General features: G+C 45.3%; 1 protein-coding gene across 2 annotated transcripts in view; it reads right to left on the minus strand.

Moving 5' to 3' along the window:
- VPS50 (VPS50 subunit of EARP/GARPII complex) overlaps nucleotides 1-22,447 on the minus strand; it is a 2,487,651-nt gene that overhangs the window by 1,896,839 nt on the left and 568,365 nt on the right. For both annotated transcript variants that reach the window (XM_044067641.1, XM_044067642.1), the window contains exon 5: nucleotides 4,279-4,332. In XM_044067641.1, coding sequence (XP_043923576.1) covers nucleotides 4,279-4,332 — 54 coding nt within the window. The remainder of the gene's footprint in view (nucleotides 1-4,278; nucleotides 4,333-22,447) is intronic.

Genomic DNA, 22,447 nt, shown 5'->3' on the forward strand with positions numbered 1-22,447 from the left:
ATTGGACTGGAGCAAGAAAAAAGTTTCCCCAACGGGGTACTTAGCTTTAATGAAGACTTTGGATCTGAAAATCGAATTTGAAAATCTCAGGAGTAGGCCGACCGGCACTTACAAACTGCTTTTGCTTCGGGCACCGCGCGACAAGAAAGACTGAGGAAAATGGTGCCGTCTGCATCTTTTATACCCCTGGCGCATTGATGTCAGGGAAGAGGCGACAGCAACCAACGCCGGACCTAGACTTTGGAATTCAGGCCGACTGAGGGTAGCCTGCTTGCAGGATAACCCAATGGTAATGACTGCAACAGTGAAACACGAAGAACATCGGGTTTTTCCCAAAAGGGATGACGACACAGTTTTTGGCACTGAGCTTAAGGCCGTGGTTCTGACACCAGCTGTTGGTCTCAGTGAGGCCATTCTCTAGGATGTCAACATCACTTGGAGAGTTAATAATAGTTCCTAACTTGCAATCGTCTGTGAACTTTCAAAGCCAGAGTCCCTTCGTGTTGGCCTAGACTTCAGAGAAGTAGATACCAAACAGGAGAGGACCCAGGACCAAACTCTGTGGGACTCCACTTGTGACTAGTCAGCAGTCTGACTTGGAGTCAGCTACTTTCATACTGTGGGTTTTATCTGTGAGCCAGTTTGCAACCCCACCTAAGGGTTGATGCCTAGCTTAGGGAGTTTTTCTATGATTCCTGAGTGGAGAATGTATCAAAGGCTTTGGCCAGATCAAGGTAGGCTGTATGAACCACCTTGGCTTCATCCACAGGTCTGGAGACTGAGTCAAAGAAGTCGACCAGTTTGAGCAGGCATGATCTACCCTTCACAAAAACCAAATTGTGTGGGATCCAGAGTTTGGAGATTCCCTATATCCTTGTTTATTAGGTCCATGACGATGCATTCCACAGTTTGCATATCAGACTCATCAGGCTAATGGGGCTATAGTTCCCAGGGTCTGTAGTTACTCCTCCTTTGTGGAGAAGGATGAATGTAGCAGTGCACCATTCGGTATGGAAAAAGCCTGAGGTGAGGCTGTGACTGAACAAGACACCCAGGTGAGGTGCCAGTTCACTCTATAGTTCATAGAGAACACAGCCAGGGATATTGTCAGGTCCCGGCTGTATTCTTGGCCTTGGACAGTGCTGTTTTAACCTGTGCAGCAGTAACACTGGGTGACTGGTAATCTATGGGTATTGCGATTGGTCCTTTGGGGGGGGGGGGTAAAGTTGACACTGAATCTATCAGCCAGTATATTGGCAACATCTGTTGGCTTAGTATAGGAGCTATCCATTGTGCAGTAGCCCAGAGCAAATCTGGATATTGCTGTGGAGATTCTTTACATAACTATAGAAGGCCTTGTGATTGTCTTTACTATCTGCTGCAATTCTGTTTTCATAGCTAGCTTTAGAGGATTTGAAGAAGGATCTCAACTTTTTATTGAGGCTGATAAGGGAGATTTTCCAGTCTTGGGACTTCACCTTATTCTGCATCAGTTTCCTCCTTCTGTTGTAGAATTTGTTTATGGCAGGGGACCACCAGATTGGCTTTATTCTGCATCAGTTTCCTCCTTCTGTTGTACAGTTTGTTTATGGCAGGGGACCACCAGATTGGCTTCTGTTTTTTTTGGAGAAGAGTGTCCTGGTTCTATTGGGTATGGCGAGATCCATGCATTTGTGTACGTGTTCGTACAGCGCACTGGTATATGATTTGGTGGTCATGCAAGTATTCTCCATTTGAATGGGTGCCGTGAAGTTAGCCACCTCTGTTTTTAGGAGCCCAAAGTTAGCTTTGGAGAAGTTTTTCATGGTGGTTCCCTTTGCGGGGGGGGGGGGGTGTGTAGATTTCCAAGGTGATTAGTTTGTGGTCGGATCTAACAAGGGAGGAGTTGACTATTGGAGTAGAGCAAAGGTCGCCCATGTTAGTAATAACCAGGTCAAGGATGTTGCTACCTCTAGTGGGGGTAAGAACGAGCTGGTCCAGGGCATTGGAATTAATGAACTCCAGGAAATGTTGGGCAAGTGTATTGGTACATGAGTAGTTTTCCCAGATAATGGAGGGGTAGTTGAAGTCACCTAGTATGAGAGTGTTAGGTTGCACCCTAATATTCTCCAGGGTTCTTAGGAACATGGAGTGCGAGTCTTGGGACATGGCTGGGGACCTATAGAAGGCTATGACCTGAATTGTTGTCTTACCGAATGTTAGCTGCACCTGAAGTATCTCTGATGCGTTATGCTGGGCTACCAGTCTGGAGGTGTGGGCATCCTTTATGAATATGGAAACACCACCTTTGGAGCTTTGGTCCAAGTTTTGGGGCTGAAAGGTGTAGAAACAGTTATAGCCTGGTAGTGTAGGGGTGCTTTCTGCTGCCTAGAACCAGGTCTTTGTTACAGCACAAATGTCAATGTTCTCCACTTTAAGGAGTGCTTAGAGTGAGTGAATTTTGAAATTTAAACTTCTAGTGTTGAGCAGCATGACCCTCAGATTGCATTTGTTTGTAGCTGTTACGGTGGTAATTTGGTCTTGGGAACACCACCTAAAAAAGGCACTGTAGGGGTGGCAAGAGCATTGGCCAGTATCTGGAAGCCCAGAGGTGACAGATGCAGGCCATCTCTGGCAAAGCATCGAGGTCTATCAATCTTGTCCTCCCAGGCAGACATACATTGGATCAACTTAGAATGACACCAGAAACTTAGCCAATTGTTGAAAGGAATCATTTTCTGCTTGTACTGTGGTATTATTCTGGGTGATGGTAGGATGCTGCTCAGGGCTAGGCTCATACCCCCCCCCCCCGGGCTACATAATCCAAGAGCTAATCCATGTCTCTTTTCACGTAGTCCAGGGAGGTACGTCTCAGGTCATTCACACCCACATGTACAATGACTGAGTCATATTTGTACCTGTTGTTGAGAGACCTGAGTGTATGCATTATGTGGTGGATCCTGGCACTTGACAGGCAGCTGACTGTTACTTTCTCCTTATTCAACCTAGTGAGTGGAACATCAGTGTGCCTCACTATCGAGTCACCTATGACTAGTGTGTTGGGCATGCTGTTTTGCCTTAGGGGCTTTGGTTGAGTGGCACACTGTTTAGGAGAGTTATGTGTCTCATAATTAGTGTTGCGTTGTGGTGGTCGAGTGCATTTCTACCTTGGAGGTCTCTGCTGTTTGGGTAGATTTTTATTGACAGCCTCCGCGAAAGTGGGTGCGTGGTTTGTGTTTTTATGTGAAGGCAGTACTGGTGTGTGTTCTGGAGGGCAATGTGTTCCATGTGGTGTGCGCAAGTATTGACTTTCTCCTCTTGACTACCTATTCCGGTCTTGGCTGTAGAGTGCCTGGCTTCCAATTTGGATATATAAGTGCATCTCTCGCACGTCTGAGGTAAGAGGAGAGGGTTGTCGGTGTACATGAGGCAGTTGCTACATTGCCTCAGGATGCCCAAGTTCACCAGGTTAATAGGAGAAAGCATAGGGAACTGGCCTTTAGACATGCCTGGAGGGGTGGGCATTAATAATAAGTACTGGATCTGTTTCCTTGTAGAACATTTAGTGCTGGTAGCACTTTTGTGTGCTACAATAATTGCTACAAGAAGTCTGGTAAAGTGCTAGACTAATAAGCTAGTAGAAGTGCAGGAGAGGAGAGAACTAGTAGATCTAAAGGAAAAATTGAAGAGCAGACTTTAGCACCGCTCAGATTCTTACAAATAGTCCTGGATACAGCAAGCCTGAATCTGGACTAGACTAGTTACAAGAAAGGCGGGAAACAAGCGCAAATGCGGGCTTTTAAACCAGAAAGTTCAGAGAGATGGAAAGACTGCCCAAACGACCAATAAACTACAATTTCTGGGCCAGAAACCACTCTTCTTATGGTAGATAGGCTACCTAGTGCTTACCACACCCACTGATAAGCTAGAAGGCTTCCCTCCAATACAGAAAGGCTTGGGAGCTAACACAGTAATGATGTCAGATGCTGGCATTTAGAGACCAGCCATACCTTTGCTTTTACAGTAGTTAACAGGGGGGTTTCACAGATAGTTAACTATCAAGTAAACTATATACACCATGCATTGTTTTTCAGCTGTTTAGTGACTGATGATATGGATGAAAGGCATAAATCACATTTTATAGGACAGGAAGGAATTCTTTACTCTAGGAATTATATACAACTGACGAAAATTCACTCTAAACAAGACCAGTCCAGATGCTTTTTTAAAAATAAGTGCAACAGTTACTGAAAGTGTAAAATTTACTTCTCAATTGAATAACACATTTATAAATCTTACCTTAACATATGAAGGCTGCTTTTCAAGTATCAAGTCTGCTACTTTCTTGGATACCTACAGAAAATGGCACATATTTAAAGTCAGATAAATCCCAGTACCCTAGATAACTACAGCAATCAAGACGCTACATATACCAAGGGACCAAGCTTGGAAAATATGGTCCAAAAACAAAAAGGAGATGACTCCGTAGACTTTTAGATACCTTAGAAACCTTGCAAAACAGCATATAAATAATGATAAAAAATATCATATTTATCTAATCTCTAGATTACCAATGAAAACAATGCACAGCTCTTCTGGTCCTCCAAAAAAAAAATTACTCAGGCAAGAACAAATCTCTCCCACCTCCCTCAACCAATAATCATACTGAAAATATAGCAACACAGTTTAACTTACATTTTATCTCTGTTCTATCACGTACCAAAAACAAATACTTACAAAACCTCAAACCCACAACCACAGCTACTGACCATCTCCCAACAGAATACCTAAAAACAGTGTCTGAAGCCATAGTAATCACAATCTTTATTTAAATTAACAGATCCATAACTAAAAACTATGTCCCAACTATATAAAACAAAATCATTTATAATACTTCTCCACAAAGGTAAAAATTCAACTGACTTAACTAACTACAGACCCATTAGCATATTGTTTCCCCTGTCAAAAATCTTTGAACAATGTGTACTCTCTCCCAGCTTGTTTAAAAACTACAACCTACTCTCTTCTACACAACACCACAACTGCCATCCTCAGCTCCTCCAACACTGTTCAATCAGCACAAGAATAATGCTAACTAGTCTATACCTTGATCCTCCATCTATCCAAAACTTTCAATACAGTATCCCAATCAAAAACTTCTCTGGGAACTCTCCTCTCTAGGACTTAACTCATCTCTCACCCGGTTTCTTAGCTACCTATTACACAGACAACAAGCCGTAAAATGGCAACATGAATTCTCAACATTCTTATTAGTCACAGATGGAGTCCCCCAAGACTCAGTCCTTGGCTCTCAGCTTTCTTACCTGTCACAGTCTGAGCCCACAAGGCTCGGGCCTTTGTTCTCAGCATTCCTACCAGTCACAGTCGGAGCCCACAAGGCTCGGGCCTTTGTTCTCAGCATTCCTACCAGTCACAGTCGGAGCCTCCAAGGCTCAGTCCTTGTTTCTCAGCTTTCTTAGCAGTCACAATCGGATCCACCAAGGCTCAGTCCTTAGTTCTCAGCTTTCTTACCAGTCATAGTCGGAGCCCGGAAAGCTCAATCTTTGGACCCCTCCTTTTCAACATCTAACTCCAAACCGCTTCCAGTCAACCTTAGTACAATATGCAGATGATGCTATACTCATCTGCTCTGCTTCAATCTTAGACACCCTTCACATCAATCAACAAGCATTTTGATCCACTGAATCCTGCCTGAGTCAGACCTATTCCTAAACCTTAAAAAGAACAAGAAAATAAGTTATGTCTTACCATAAGGTTCCGTCTGTGTTGTTCATTTTCTTTCATTCATCACTGATGGGTTCGGATCCAAACCCTTGGAATACAGTCAGCCTTTTTACCAAGCTCGCGCCAGCCAAAAACTCTCAAGCCAAGCTTCTACCCAGAATGCCCTTCTCCCTGTTACCTCAGATCGAGTTTGCTAGGAACAGAGAAGTAAAGCAGATGCCAACTCTGCGCAAATAGCCTAGGACACCACTTGGACCCAAAGCATCGCCCAGGAGCCTTTGGAGGGGGAAGGAGGGTGGGAAGTGATGAATGAAAGAAGGTGAACAACACAGATGGAACATTATGGTAAGACATAACTTCTTTATCTGATGTTGTTAATCTTCTTTCCATTCATCACTGATGGAACAAAATCCAAAGCTATCTTGAGGTCTATGGGCGGCCCTTATGGAAGAACATTCCGGAGTACCATTGAGCCAAAGGCAGCTCTCCCTCTGGAGACCAAGTCCAATTTGTAATGATTGATAACAGTATGAGGCTTAGCCCAAGTGGCAGCTGCGTAAATGTCATCCATAGAAGCCCTGGCATGGTAAGCTACAGATGTTGCCATAGATTTAGTGGAGTGAGCTTTAACTTTTGGCATAGGTTCTTTTATGAGGGAATAGATGAAACGGATGCAGTCCCTTAGCCATTTTGATAATGTAACCTTGGAAACAGCATTTCCCATTCTAGGCCCAGAAAAAGAGATGAAAAGCTGTTCAGACTTACAGATAGATTTGGTCCGGTCTGGGTAAAATCTCAGTTGCCTATGTACATCCAAGGAATGTAGGCAGTACTCTTCTTTATTGGAAAATTTTGGAAAGAACACTGATAGGTCAGTGGTCTGGTTAATGGAAAATTCAGAAACAACTTTGGGAAGAAAGGATGGGTTCATCCGAAGTAATACTCTGTCTTTATGAAAGACCATTTAGGGCCTCTTGATACTCAATGCCTGCAGCTCCAAGACCTGTCTGGCTGACGTGATAGCTACTAAAAACAATGATTTCCATGACAAGAACTTTAGGTCACACTTCACTGCTGGTTCAAAGGGTTTTGGGTCAAAGACTGAAGTGAGGTTCCATGGTAACACAGGCTAACAGGAGGCCTGATATGAGAGGTTCCCTTCAGAAAGGCTTTGCCTAGACGTAAAGAGATGAGAGGGGTGCCATCTATACCATTGTGGAAATTAGAAATCACAGCAGATGTAATCATACAGTAGAGGCAGAGGCTCCATTGTCAAAAAACTTAGCCAAGTGTTGCAGCACTGCAGTCAATGAAGCCAAATATGGGTCTAGCCTGTTATCCTTAGACCAGATGGAGAACCTTTTCCATTTATCCTGATATAGTCCTCTGGTGGATGGTTTATAAGAGGGCAGAATGATGTCTCAAACAGGTGAGGTGAGATTACTTGCCTGGCAACTAATAGAAGTGGAGAAACCAAGCCATTAGCTTGAGAATGGCCAGATTTGGGTGGCTCAACCCTTGTGGGCGAGTAATCAGATCTGGAAGAGGGTCCAGAATCCACGGCGGGTATACTAGGTGAATTCAAAGGAAGGGGAACCAAACTTGCCAAGGCCAGAATGGAGCTATGAGGATCACTTTGCATCTCAACCGAAGAGCTTTCTTTAGAAATTGTGGAATCAGTGGAATGGGAGGATTAGCGTAAAGACGTCTCTTGGGCCAATCGTGGATTAGAGCATCCCTTGGGGACTCCTCCTCTGGGGGAAACTGGGTGAAATAGCTGCTGCACTTGTTCGATGGGGAGGCGAAAAGATAGCAGCAAGGCTGGCCCCAGTTGCTGAAGATTTCTGTCGCTACCTCAGGATTGAGGGATCACTCATGAGGCAGGAGGATGCATCTGCTCAGTTTGCCCGCAATTACGTTGGAGCTCCCCGGGATATGCATTGCTATCACAAAACGGATGGAAGCTATCGCCCATTGCCAAATTCTCATGACCTCTTGACATCACCAAAATACACACATAGAAGCAAAAAACACACACCTACATTCGCTCTCAATAAAGATCTGCCCAAACAACCGAGACCTCCAAAGCATAAATGCAAGCAACCTCCACCCCCCCAACACAAACCAAATGACACATAGCCCACAAACTCAGTGTGCCACTCAACTACAGTCCATAAGGCAAAACGTACCCAACACTTTAGTCATAGGTGACAATATAGTCAGGCACACTGATGTTCCACTCACCAAGCTACACAAGGAGAAAGTTAATGTCGGCTGTCTGTCGGGTGCCTGGATCTGCCACATAACACACACACTCAGGTCACTCCACAACAAGTACAAATATGACTCTGGCATTGTCCATGATGGTGTGAATGACCTGAGATGTACCTCCCTGGACTACATGAAAAAAAGACATGTAGGAGCACTACGATCTTGTAGCCCAGGCAGGTATGACCCTAGCCCTGAGTAGCATCCTGTCATCACCCAGAATTATACCACAGTACAAGGACAAAATGATTGACTTCAACAATTGGCCAAGCTACTGGTGTCATTTTAAGGGAATCCAGTATCTGTCTGCCTGGGATGACATGATCGACAGACCACGATGCTTTGCCAGAGATGGCCTGCACCTGTCGCCCTTGGGATTCCGGATACTTGCAAAGGCTCTTGCCACCCCTATACTGCCTTTTTTAGGCAAAGTTCAAATGACAAATTCACCACCGTAACAGGTACAAGCAAGCAAAATCTGAGGGTAATGCTACTCAATGCTAGAAGTCTAAACCTCAAAATGCAATCACTCGAGGCACTCCTTAAAATGGAAAACATAGACATCTGTGCAGTGACAGAGACCTGGTTCAAAGCTCCAGAGTGCACCCCTGCATTACCAGGCTATAATTCATACCACACCTTTCGGCCACCTAACCCGGACTGAAACACTAAAGGCGGAGGCATGTCCATATTCATCAAGGATGTCCACACCTCCAAGCTAGTTGCTCAGCATAATGCATTTGAGATTGAGATTATCCAAGTGCAACTAACTCTGGGCAAGACCGCAATCCAAATTTTATCTTGCTACAGACCCCCCACCATGCCCCAGGATTCCCACTCCTCTTTTCTTGATACAATGGAAAATATTAGGGTACAACCCAACACTCTAATAATGGATGATTTCAACTACTCCACCATTAACTGGAAAAACTACTCGTGTACCAACTCTTTTGCGCAACATTTTCTGGAATTCATACATTCCATCGCCTTGGATCAACTTATCCACACCCTCACCAGGGGCAGCAGTATCCTAGACCTGGACATTACCAACATGGACGACCGGTGTTCCACACCAGAGGTCAATTCCTTGTTGGCCAGATCCGACCACCAGCTAATCACCCTAGACATCCACATCCCGCCCTCACCCCCATTAGGGAAACAACCGTAAAAAATTTCTCCAAAGCCAACTTCACGCTTCTTAAGACAGAAGTGGCAAACTTCACGACAACCATGCAGATGGACAATAGAGGTACAACTGCTGAATCCTACACAAATACACTTTATAAGCACTTACACGAGTGCAAGGATCATGCTATCCCTAACAGAACCACGATACTATCCTCAAAAAAAGGAAGCCAGTCCAGTGGTCTTCTGCCATAAACAAACTCTACAACAGAAGAAATAAACTATTGCAAAAAAGAGTATAATCCCATGACTGGAGGAACTCCCTGGTCAGCCTCAGTAAGAAACTGAGATCCCTCATAACATCCTCCAAAGCTAGTTATGAAAACAAAATTGCCACTGATTCTAAAGACAACCACAAAGCATTTTACAGCTATGTCAAGAATCTCAATGTCAACACTCAGATCTGCTCTAAGTTACAGCACAATGGCACTAAATATACAGAACCAACTGATATTGCCAACATCCTGGCAGACAGGTTCAGTGCTAAATTTACTCCCCTCTCACCCCCTAAAGGGCCCATCTCTATACCGGAAGAATGCAAAGTTCCTGTAATCACGGCTGCACAGGTAAAAACCTCTCTCTTCAAAGCCAAGAACACAGCATCCATGGGAACTGACAACATCCAAGGCTGCATTCTACACGAACTACAGAATGAACTGGCACCCCACCTAAGTACCATGTTCAATCATAGCCTCACCTCAGGCTTTGTGCCCATTGAATGGTGTACTGCGATGTTTATCCCACTCCACAAAGGGGGAGCCATGACAGATCCCAAGAACTACCGCCCCATTAGCCTGAAGAGCCTGGTCTGCAAGGCCATGGAAAATATCATGGAACTCATAAACAAATACATTGAATCTCCAAACTCTGGACCCCACACAGTCCAGGTTTGTAAAAGGCAGATCATGTCTCCTAAACCTGATAGACTTCTTTGAAACAGTCACCAAAGCCATAGACGAGGGTAAGGTGGTTCACACAGCCTATCTAGATCTCACCAAGGCTTTCGACACCATCCCCCACTCTGGAATTACAGATAAACTCACTAAACTAGGTATAAATCCCTATGTCACAAGATGGATTGCCAAATGGCTTTCTGACAGAACCCACACTGTGAAAGTAGCAGACTCCAAATCAGACTTCAGACCAGTGACAAGTGGAGTACCACAGGGTTCAGTCTTGAGTCCTCTCCTGTTTGGTATCTACTTCTCTGAAGTACAGGCTAACACAGAAGGTCTTTGGCTAACTAAGTTCGCAGATGACTGCAAACTAGGAGCCATAATTGAAACTCCTAACGATGTGGACATCTTACAAAAGGGCCTCACTGAGACAGATGCCTGGTGTCAAAGCCATGGCCTCAAGCTCAAGGCCAAAAAGTGCATTGTCATCCCCTTTGGTAAAAATTCTGTACCCATGAACTACCACAAAGGCGGTAATCTACTTAACACTGAAAGTGTAATAAGAGACCTTGGGACACAGGTGGACAGCAGTCTCTCCTTTGATAATCACATCGCCACAGTGGTCAGGAAATCCTTCTACGTGGCACACCTCATCACAAAAGGTTTCTCATCCAGAAAAAAAGAGGTCATTGTTCCCCTCTGCTCATCACTCATTAGACCCCATTACAGAGTACAACGCCCCTTTTGGTATGTACCTCACAAGACATCTACAAAAATTGGACAGGCTGCAGAAATACCTCACAAAGAGGATTACTGGCTTCACACAGATGCCCTACGCAGACCGTCTCAAAAAACTCCAGCTTTACTCTGTCGCATATTGCCTACTCAGAGGCGATCTCTGCCTAACATACAAAGCTATGTCAAACCCAGAGCTGTTGGACATGCTCCACTTAAAATTGTCCCAGAAGGGAGAACCGAATGAAAAGCCTGCAACGCTAAAAGCACCACTCTGAGTTCTAGGATACTGATATGCAGGTGGGCCTTGGACTGTCTTTCCCTGGAAATGCCCCCCCCACCTGATCAGGGAAGCATCCGTGATCACAAAGGCCCTGGGTTGAGGGGATTGAAATGGGCGACTCCAAAGCTCTGCGTCTGGCCTCATCCACCAAAGGAGGTCCTGCTTGCAGGAGTTGGTTATTTGAATCTGGTAACTGAGGGTGTGACAGTTCGGGAACCACTGACAAAGAAGCAGCCATTGCAGGATTCGCATGTGTAGCTTCGCTAGGGGCACTACTGGAATTGAAGCTACCATGGATCCTAAAGCCTGAAGAACTTCTCTTGCTGAAACTTTTGCTTGACAGAGTATCACTCGGAGTTGGAGCCTCAATCGCTGGAGTCTGTGATTTGGGAGTGACACTAGACAGGAACGGGTACTGAACACTGCTCCAATGAATTCTATTTGTTGTGTGGGAGTAAGTTTTGATTTCTCCCAATGTATTATTCCCAAAGTTTTTGCCAGAGAGCGTGTATAATGCAGTGCTGTTACCAGAAGAAGCTTGGTGGGGGCGGTGAGGAGCCAGTCGTCCAGATATAGAAACCCCCATAATCCTTGTAGTCTCAAGTGAGCTGTGACCACTGCCATGCACTTTGTAGAGAGACCGAATGGCAGGGCACGAAATTGATAATGACTGGCCCCTAGCCAGAAGCGAATCAGACTCCTGGAGCGTTTGTCCATTTTGATGTGGTAATACACATTCCAGAGATCTAGTGAGCACATCCAATCACCTCCCTTACAAAAGAGAAAATGGACTGAATCATGACCATCCGGAATTTGGTTTTGGTGACAGACTTGTTTAAGCTGCTGAGATCCAAAATAGGTCTCCAGTCTCCTGTCTTTTCTGTCACCAAAAAGAATCTTGAGTAGAATCTGGGTCCGTGTTGGTCTGGTAGAACTGGTTGGATGACTTTTTTTTGAGACAGCTTTATAATCTCTGAAGCTGCTTCTTCCCTTTGACTGGGTGGAATGTCGGGAAGCTTTTTTGGAAGATTTGGTTGACAAGAAAGGGAAATGGTGTAAACTCTGGTGATTATACTCTGCACCCAATGATTGGTGGTAATAGATTGCCAAGGCAGCTTGGTGCAGAGAAAAATGACTCCCAACTGCTTCCAGAGGTAGCAATTGGGCTGCTCCTCAGGAGCGCTGGTAAGGCTGACTGCTTCCAGAGGTAGCAATCGCGCTGCTCCTCATGAGTGCTGGTAAGACTGTCCAGAGAAGGAGTCCCTGGAGCCTTGATTACAAAGACCCCACTCTGTCTCTGTAAGGGCATCTTTCGGAACTGTTACCTCCTCGGACCCTGGGGGTATCATCACCACGTGCGGCAAAGAAAGGACCCTGAGATTTTTATACCACATTTTCCCACAATTCTGATTCCTGGAGAAGGTACGTTGAGGATTGGAAAATCATAGGCCTATGGCAGACAGGGTCTTGCCATCTTGCTCGTACCTGGCTATTGTGTCCTTCACTTTGGAGCCAAAAAGGGACGATGCTTCGATGGGAGGATTCAAAAAGGAAGACTTGAAAGGGTCCGTGAGGTCACAAATGCACATCCATGCATGACGCCTCATGACAATGCCCAAACCCACTGCTCTAGCTGCCCCTTCAGTCGCATGTGATAGCAACCTCATGCACAAGTTGCAGATTGATTCCAGGGTTACGAGCTGCAAGGCCACTTTGTCCCTGACCTTGTCAGATAGCTGTCCTACTAGTGACCCAGAGAGTTGAGAGATCAAGTCCCTCTGGAGCCTTGTAAAATGTGTCAAAAAGTTCAGTAACCGTATAGCAAAAGTCCCTACTGCATAAACTCGCTTTCCAAGTCTGTTCACCATCCGGGACGCCCCATTGGACGGGTGGACAGCAGGACTTTCCTTAGCCAAGTCCTTTTTCGTGGCCACCTCCACCACCATAGTGTCAACTGGTAACCCTCTGGACTAATGCGGGTTCTCCTCGGGAGGGGAAATAATTGTCAGGTCTCCAATGAATTGTCTCAGTGGAATGAGGGTTCTTCAAAGCAAGCTGCACAATATGTTGGACGAGCTCGTCGGCAGGCAGGGTCACCCAAGAGGTAGAAGGCCGGGGGCGGAAAGCCTGCAGGAACATGGACTCCTCAGATGAGGGGTTGGAGGGCTTCCAGTCACCACTCTGTTTTAGCATTTCCAGGATGTCTAAGAAGGAGACATCTTCAGGAGGTGACCATGGGGACCCTTCGCCATCATCGTAATCTGTCTCTTCTGTTTAAGACTCCTCAGGTGAGTCCATGTGCTTCCTCTTGCATGTCCTCTTTCGAGGGGGCTCCTCAGTGGGGATCTCTGAGGAGGACTCAGAAGAGTAGGTACCCTTAGTCCTGTGAATTCTCTGCCCGGTGCCCTGGGGGCTGGTCTGTGGCAGCTGTAGCTCAGGGGGTGAAAACTGGGGTTCCTACGTCAAAGGAGTGCTTCCAGAAGTTAGCGCCCACTCCATCACATGGAAAGCAGGTCTGCCTGAAGAGGGATGGGAGCCCAGAACCAAGAAAGGCAACCTCAGGACCAGGGTCACACACCTCTCCAACGAACCCAACCCACGGATGGAGCCTCAAGCAGGATCAGTGTGGGTGTGACTATCAGCACCAAGGATGGAACTGAAGACAAAGACGGATCCATGACCCAAGCAGAGGCACTCGCCCCCCGCCCCAGTCCCCAGATTGAGAAAGGACCAGTTCCAGCAGCAACCGAAGACCAAAGGGGAAAATCAGGAGCCTGAGTGAGGTTCACTATAGGTGCCGAGGTGATGGGTTCTGAGAAGGATAGAGCAGAAAGCTTTGGAACCAAAATGGTCAAAGGAAGAATGTAGGAAGGAGCCCGTGGAGAAATCAACCCAAGTCATGCAAGTGGATGGGTCTTAGAAAGTGTGGGTATCCCCCTGGCTGCCAACAGCTGGTCCATAAGATGTACCCCATCGTGTTCTGACAGGCTCCTGGTGGATCTAGTGGATACTCCAGATGGGAAGTCAGGTCAGTCAATGAAAGGGCTCTACATCTCGCCCAGGAATGGATCTATGGACAGGGAGTATTGGGTCCATGGTGCAAGGTCTGCTGGCACCAAAGTCTCAAATTTCGAGACTGGACTCAATGGGGTCAAATGCAACTTGGTCGAAAAAACACTCGGTGCCGAAGTGGCACTCTGAGCCAAAGCGGCAGGTTCCAAAATTGTAACTGACAAAGGTATTGGAGGCGTGCCCTGAGCCGCAGTAGCCACAGGTGCCAAAGTCGTAGTAGGCATAGAGAGGTCTATTGTTGGTGCCGAAGCCGGCGTCTGTATCGTAGGTTTCCAGATACTCGGAGCCAATAAGAATGGAGCCGTAGAGGCAGATTTATGCTCAGAGGACAAATTGGGGACCTTTGATTACACAGGCTTACCTTGATCACTCGATGATGAGGAGGGAACCGAGTGGGACCTCTTTTTGTCTTTTGTAGGAGGGGTTGAGACCTCCATCACAGAAATGGCCTTTGAAAAGAGAGTTTGCGCTCATTAATACTGCGTTGACTGAAATTCTGACAATTGTCACAAGGAGGTTGCACCGAAAGGTGGGGCACCCCAAAACAGTATACACAATCATCGCGAGAGTCACTATTAGATAACTTGCCATTACATGAAGCACAGTACTTGAACCTTGAAGTACCTTTCTTATCCGACATTTTGACAGAGACCCACCACAGGCAAATGGTTTAACCAGTCTAGACTAATAAATCAAGCACAGTTCAAAAAAGCCACACAGTTGTATCACTATAGCGATATGTATAAGTAAAACAAACACCTTACTTAAAAATACTAACAGGCTAGGAAAGGAGGGAGAACTACCAGCTATGGTACTGAAGGAATACCACAAGGGTAAGGGGAGAAGGCCATACCAACAATGGTACTTGAAGGTTTACCAATGGGTAGAGCAGAGAAGAAAAATCAAGGTCTGACAGAAGAAAAAGAAAACACTAGAGATACTAATTGCTCACTAAAAGAGACAATATCAAACGTTTTCACACAAAATATCAAATAAAGTTCCACTTATCAGACAGCTCGGCTGAAATGCATCTTTATGGCTACGTGGCAAATGAGATTTGAGGTAACAGGGAGAAGGGCATTCTGGGTAGAAGCTTAGCTTGAGAGTTTTTGGCTGGCGCGAGCTTGGAAACGGACCCATCAGTGATGATGTAAAGGAGATTAACAACATCAGACCTAATATTTTTTTTATGCCAAACAACATACAGCACAAAACACAACATTCCACAGTCTTTCTTCTAACTACACAAAAACTGAAAGCATAGAACAAACTAAACTCCTTGGAGTGTTAGATATGGTTCAATACCTGCTTCTGGCCATAAAAAACAGCAGAAAATGGGCTCCCTCCCTATACAGGGCCAAAAGAGTTCTCATACACAACTAGAAAAGCAATAGTAACAACCTGTATTTTACCATCTCTTCAATGTATCTCACCTTTTTTTTTTTTTTTTTTCAAATCTCAAGATCACCCTCACAGAAAACACATCACTGCTTGGTCCTAAGAGACCTAAACTAGTTAGAACTTCCATACTGCCTAAGCTACTCACAACTTGTTACTGCCCACAAGCTAATATACTTCCCCTGCTACATATTTATCCTTCAAAATCTGCTACAGTCTTACTTGACTATTACAGCTACACAATCCAATACCAAATCTCTCCTGGCCACAACTACATTTAATAATCCTGCTGGTGATTCATTATGCTTCCATCGTTTCTTCCAAATGTGGAACTCTATTACACTTAATCTAAATCTAACAGACAAGAAAACAGTTTCAAGACATTACTAAGGCAACATTTAAACAAAAGCAAATAACAGAAAATCCACTCTGAGACATCTTGCAAGTAACAGAAAATCTGTAACAGATCTGATGAAGGCGTAATGTTGGGCTGAAAGCACTAAACCAGTGAATAAGTCTTTTTTGTGTGATACAGTGCTTCACCATCACTTCTGTTTTTTTCTTTTTTTAATATTTAAATAAAAACTTGATCTGCTCCTGTACCCACCCCAGTGTGTGCACACAGATATACATACATACATGCACACATATACATTTGTTAACCAAGTAATTCCTGTGGACATAAGTGCCCCTTTCAGGGGTGACCTGGCAGCACTGTCTGGTTAAGTGACTTACTCAGTTACAGAACAGGCAAATAGAGGTGAAAGGATTCAAACCGTGTGCCCTGTGTACAGGAAGCAACTCATTAACAGCACAGAGCCTTACTACTGTGTATCAGGTCACATATGCAATTTCTGTTTGGAGGCCTAGCAGAGAAAAAAAAAACTGAGGAAAACATTCCCTGATTTGGAGCAAGCTACCATACCAACTGAGGGGGTCTTCTTTGGTTTGTAATTTTATTTGATTTATTTTACATTTGTTTACTTGGAAAGTCTAACTGAGCATAGATTTCCTGGTTTCAGCAGAGGCCTGGGGAGAAAAGCTCCACAGAGTACAACACAATACAATAATTTTCATGAACATTCAATACAGGAAGACATGCAACATAACCACGGTGCAAGCAATTTCCAAAAATTCCATACAAAAATATATAACATGGTCCTTTTGAAAAACATTTAAACAATACATAGAAAGTAGTATACCGGAGGTTAACGTAAAAAGTGATGCACTCTGAAGTATCATACATGTTGCTACAGTAGAACTTTTCCATTTAATGCACCATTTGCAGTTAATGATGAGAAAAAACTATGTATTTATTAGGTTAGGCTTGGCCTTGACAGTTGCATATCCAAGAATTGGATAGATAGGACTTAAGCTGACTTTTGAAGTTAAATTTCTTATTTTGCATTCTGATTTTGTTGGAGAGGGAGTTACAGATTTTGGTAACTGTGCTTGAGTAAAGGGAGTCACCAAACACACATTTGCTTTTAGATATTTCTACTAACGTTTTGTTTGTGGATCTTAGTTGGTGGTTGTTGCTGTAGAGGTTGAGTAGGCCTGTTAGAGCTGGTACTCTATTGGGGTGGTAAACTATTTGGTGTGGCATGGTAAATTGCTTAAAGTTTAGTAAGTTAGGTAATTCTAGCCAGACTAATTGTTTAAGGGCTTGACAGTGATGGAATCTGTAGGAGGAGTTGGTAGCAAATTTTGCTATTTTGTTACAGCAAGTGGTTTTGTTTAAGTCACCTTTGTTTAGGTTGGTTAGAACAGGGATGCATATAGTAATGTGGAGAGTAGGGGAGTTCCAGCTATGATGGCTTTACTGTCAGTGGTCGGGAAGTTAGTGCATCGATAAAGGGTGCTAGTTTTTTATGGACTTTAGTTATGCTCTGGGCTACATGTTTATCGAATTTTAGATTCTGGCTGATGATTGTTCCTAGTAGTTTGGTTTGTGGCACTGGGGTGATGAGGGTGTTGTCGTTTGAGGATATTTTAAAAGGGGGGAGTCACTTGTCCAGTCAGGATAAAACAGATGAGCATTCGTGGGTTCTGTTCAAGCAGCTATATTATGTACACATCAGGATGGAGGCTTAATAACTTTAACTTAAATAAACTTATAAACAAACTAGCTATTACACTCATACATGCTCACTCTCTGGCTGCACTCTAAAAATGGCACTGAAGCTAGCACGTGCTTCCTATTTATATGCACGAGCTGTCCTTGAAACACTTCTTAAAGGTACAACACACCCACACTATTCTACTTCCTCCCTCTTTGAGAAATGAGTCATGCAATACTGACGACATTAATTAACATGCAACTGACACAAATAATTCTTGGTCATGCAATTATACAGAACTAAATACATATAGACAGTTATGCTCCGGTTGCTGTGCATTTCACACTAGGTCTGGAAATACGACCAAATCATGCGACATAGAAATTAGAATTAGGTCTAGCAACTGGGACCATCTCTGCTGAATGTTCAACTTTGGGGACCTCCAGCATCAGGAAGGGAATGAGAAGTTATGTACCTACCATAATGTACCATGTTAGTTGTCTTCTTCTCGCCTTCTTTCTTGCTGGATGGGATCGGAGCCGATCCTCGGCTCCGACTCGGCCAATACTAAAGCTCAAGAGCAATTTCCACTGGCTCGAGGCTCCCATATATCCCACAATGCTAGGCGGTAACTACTCAGATCTCGTTTGATAGCTAAAACCATAGCAGTTCTAGTCTCCATAGGATGGAGAAGAGAGAAAAACCCCACCTCTATATAAACCTGTATGTAAGCTACCACAAACAGAAAAAGGGAGAATAGAGGTGGTAGAACATGTGGGAAGGAAGCCCCAATGGAAGATCCCAAAAGATCCTATCGGTCTGTCCAGGCTGGGGGGAAGGAGGGTGGGATGCAAGAAAGAAGGCGAGAAGAAGACAACTAACATGGAACGTTATGGTAGGTACATAACTTCTTAATGTTAAGTTGTCAATCTCGCCTTCATTCTTGCTGGATGGGACCGCGTCCCTAGCACCTTACCCCGGGTGGCTTATCGGAACAGACTCTTGAGAACAGTGGAACCAAAGTTGGCACGGTTTCTGGAGGCCATATCTAATTTGTAATGCGAGATAAAGGTATGAGGTGAAGCCCATGTGGCTGCTGCACAGATGGAATCTATTGGTAGCCTGTCCTGAAAAGCTACAGATGTAGCTAATGCCCTGGTTGAATGAGCTCTAGGTCTTGAAGGCAGCTTTTGATGTCTGATTTCATAGATGAAGGTAATTATAGAGGTAAGCCATCTCGAAAGGGACACTTTAGAAAATGGAAGGCCCATTTTCCCTTCCGCATAAGACAGGAAGAGCTGGTCAGATTTCCTGAACTGTTTAGTCCTATCTAAATAATATCGAAGTTGGCGATGAACATCTAGAAAATGTAACTTTAGTTCCAACCTGTTGGAATAATCAGGGAAGAAGACAGGGAGATCGATAGTCTGGTTTAGATTTGCCTCAGAGGAAACCTTAGGCAAGGAGGACGGATTAGTCCGGAGGGACAGCCTGTCTTTATGGAAAACTAAGTACGGAGGACGACTGCAAAGAGCATGAAGTTCAGATACCCTTCTAGCTGATGTTATGGCTACTAGAAAAAAGGTTTTCCATGAGAGCAACTTGAGAAGGCATGAAGCTGCAGGTTCGAAGGAGGGGAGAATCAAGGATGCTAGGACCAAATTCAAGTCCCACTGAGGTGGGGGATCTTTGATTGGGGGCTTGAGCAAAAAGATACCTCTTAGAAAGACTTTGCAAAGTTTATGGGACATGATACTGGAGTCCGAGACACCTACATGAATGTTAGATATAGCAGCTAGTTGTACTGTAATGGTAGATGAGGAAGAGCCTAAATGAAAGAGCTCTGCCAGGAAGTCTAGGATAGACTGGATAGGTGCGGTGAAGGGGTCTATGTTTTTAGATGCTGCCCAGAAGGAAAAACATTTCCACTTACTATTGTAAATCCTTCTGGTAGAAGACTTGTGAGAGGCTATCAGGATGTTACGGACCGAATGAGAAATTAAAGGAAGCCTGGCTAGGGTAGGAATCGGAGAAACCACGCTGTGAGGTTGAGAGATTGGAGGGAGTGGTGCAGCTGGCCCGACTGGTGGGTCAAAAGATCTGGCACTGGGTCCAGATGCCAAGGCTGCTCCAAGAGGTAATGATGCAGGAACGGAAACCATATCTGTCGAGGCCAGTAAGGAGCAACGAGGATCATAGTGACTCTCATGGCGATAGCTTTCTGAATTAATTGAGAGATCAGTGGAAAAGGGGGGAAAGCATACAGAAGTCCCCGGGGCCAATCGTGGACTAGAGCGTCTCTGGTGGGTTTGGCCTGGTAGAGGGAAGAGGGTGAAGAAATCGTGACACTTGCTGTTTTGGGGAGTAGCAAAAAGATCGCAGCAAGGCCGGCCCCATCTTTGAAAGATTTCTTCCAGCACTGATTTTTTTAGAGACCACTCGTGAGGCATGAGAATAGCCCTGCTCAACTTGTCCACAATCACGTTGGACTTCCCGGGAATGTGCATTGCTATCAGAAACCGCTGAGAAGAGATCGCCCACTGCCAAAGTCTGAGTGCCTCTCGACATAAGGGATAGGACTTGGTTCCACCCTGTTTGTTGATGTACCACACTACGGACATGTTGTCTGTCTGAATTGCAATAGTGCAATAGTCCCTGTGGGAAGAGAGTCCTGAAGGGCTTGCAACGCTAAAAGCACTGCTCTCATCTCTAAGATATTTATGTGCAAGTGGCACTCGAAAGATTGCCACGTGCCCTGGACTGTCCTGCCCTGATAATGCCCCCCACCCGATCAGGGAGGCGTCCGTTGTCACCGTGGCGATTGGGGGGAGGATGAAGGGTCTGCCCTGAAGAACTTGAGGTGATGTCATCCACCAAGACAGGTGATTCTTGCATGATTGGGTTAGCAGAATGATGTGAGACACTGGGAGCTGTTGGAAGGACCATTGAGAAAACAGCATCCACTGGAGGATCCGCATGTGAAAACGAGCTAGGGGAAGAAGTGTAATGGTAGCCGCCATGAGTCCTAATACCTTCAAGACTACCCTGGCTTTGATCTTGTTGCATTGAAGCAGAAGGTAAACATGTTTGCGGATATCTGATACTCTTTGCTCTGTCAGTCTGGCAGAAAGATGAACTGTGTCTAAGGTGGCGCCTATAAAGGTAATAGACTGACAAAGCGACAAGGCAGATTTTTCGAAATTTACTGAAATGCCTAGAGCTTGGCAAGCTTGAATGGTGAAGTCTCTGGATAGAAGAAGTTGACGCCTGGTGGTGGCGGTAAGGAGCCAGTCATCTAAATATGGAAACACCTGGAATCCTTGACATCTCAGGTGAGCCGCGACCACTGCCATACATTTGGTGAACACTCGGGGTGCTGTAGTGAGACCAAAGGGCAGGGCTCTGAACTGGTAGTGACTGGCTCCCAGCCTGAAGCGGAGAAACATCCTGGAGCGTCTGTGCATTTTGATATGGTAGTACGCATCCTGAAGATCTATTGAGCACATCCAATTGTCCTGACCCAAGAAGGGTAGAATGGACTGTAGCGCGACCATCTGGAATTTTGTTTTCTTCACATACTTGTTTAGCATGCTGAGATCCAGTATTGGTCTCCAGTCCCCTGTCTTTTTTGGTACCAAAAAGAATTTGGAGTAGATTCCGGATCCTTGCTGGTCTACTGGGACTGGCTGGATGGCTCTTTTTGACAGCAGCTTTGATATTTCTAACGCTGCTTGTCCCCTTAGACTGGGTGGAACGTCTGGAAGGGATCCTTTGGGTTGGGATGGGATGTGAATAAAGGGGATTTTGTAACCCTCGGATATAATCGACTGTACCCATTTGTCTTGAGTGAGGGAAAGCCAGGCTTCTGGGTACAGTGATAATCTTCCCCTGACTGCCTCCGAAGGTGGACAGCCTGGCAGCTCCTCAGGGATGCTGAAAGGGTTTATCAGAGAGAGTCTCTCTGCTACCCTGGTTTTGCGGACCACCTCTGCCCCTAGGGCGGCGTCTATTATTGTTCCCCCCTCTGCCTCTAGAAGGGAATCGACTTTGTGCGTCAGATGAGACTCCTTGTGGTTTGCGGAACCACATTTTCCCCCCCTTCTGACCTTTGGGATAAGGTCTGGAAGGGGTAGAAAAACGGACTCCCATGGCAGAGAGAGTCTTACCTTCATGCTCGCACCTAGTCAATGTATCCTTCACCTGAGGTCCAAACAACGTTGAGCCATCAAAGGGGGAATTGGTGAAGGACGCCTTGAAAGGGTCCGCAAAATTGCAAAGCCGCATCCAGGCATGGAGTCGTAAAGCTACACCTGTGCCTGCGGCCCTACTCGCCCCATCGGCCGCATATGAGATAAACCGCATGAAGGAGTTGACAATCGAATTCAGGGTTGCCAACTGGGAGTTCATTTTGTCTTGGAACCCCTCAGCTGTTGGATCCTGCATAGCATCACCCATATCTTTGAGTAAATCCCTCTGGAGATGGGTGAAGTGACACAAGTAGTTCAGCGACCGCATGGCAAAGGTCGCTGAGGAAAACATCCGCTTACCATACCTGTCCATGGTCCTAGACTAGGAAGATGGACAGGTACTGAAGGATCAGCTAATTCCTTCTTAGTTGCTGCGGCCACCACCATGGCATCAACAGAGATGCCTTTAGGTAAGAACTGTTTCTCTTTCGGGGCTGTAATAAATTTAGACGGCCTCCTTGGGGTAGGTTCCACCGAATCAGGGGCCGTCCATGCCTTCCTTGCCACCACTTTCATGAGGGGGTCAAAGGGAGGAGACACACAGGAGGTGGAAGGGCGAGAGCCAAACGCCTCAAGGTA

Source organism: Protopterus annectens, chromosome 3.part1, assembly GCF_019279795.1.
Source record: "Protopterus annectens isolate FY-2018-M chromosome 3.part1, PAN1.0, whole genome shotgun sequence".
In the NCBI taxonomy this organism is placed as follows: Eukaryota; Metazoa; Chordata; order Ceratodontiformes; family Protopteridae; genus Protopterus; species Protopterus annectens.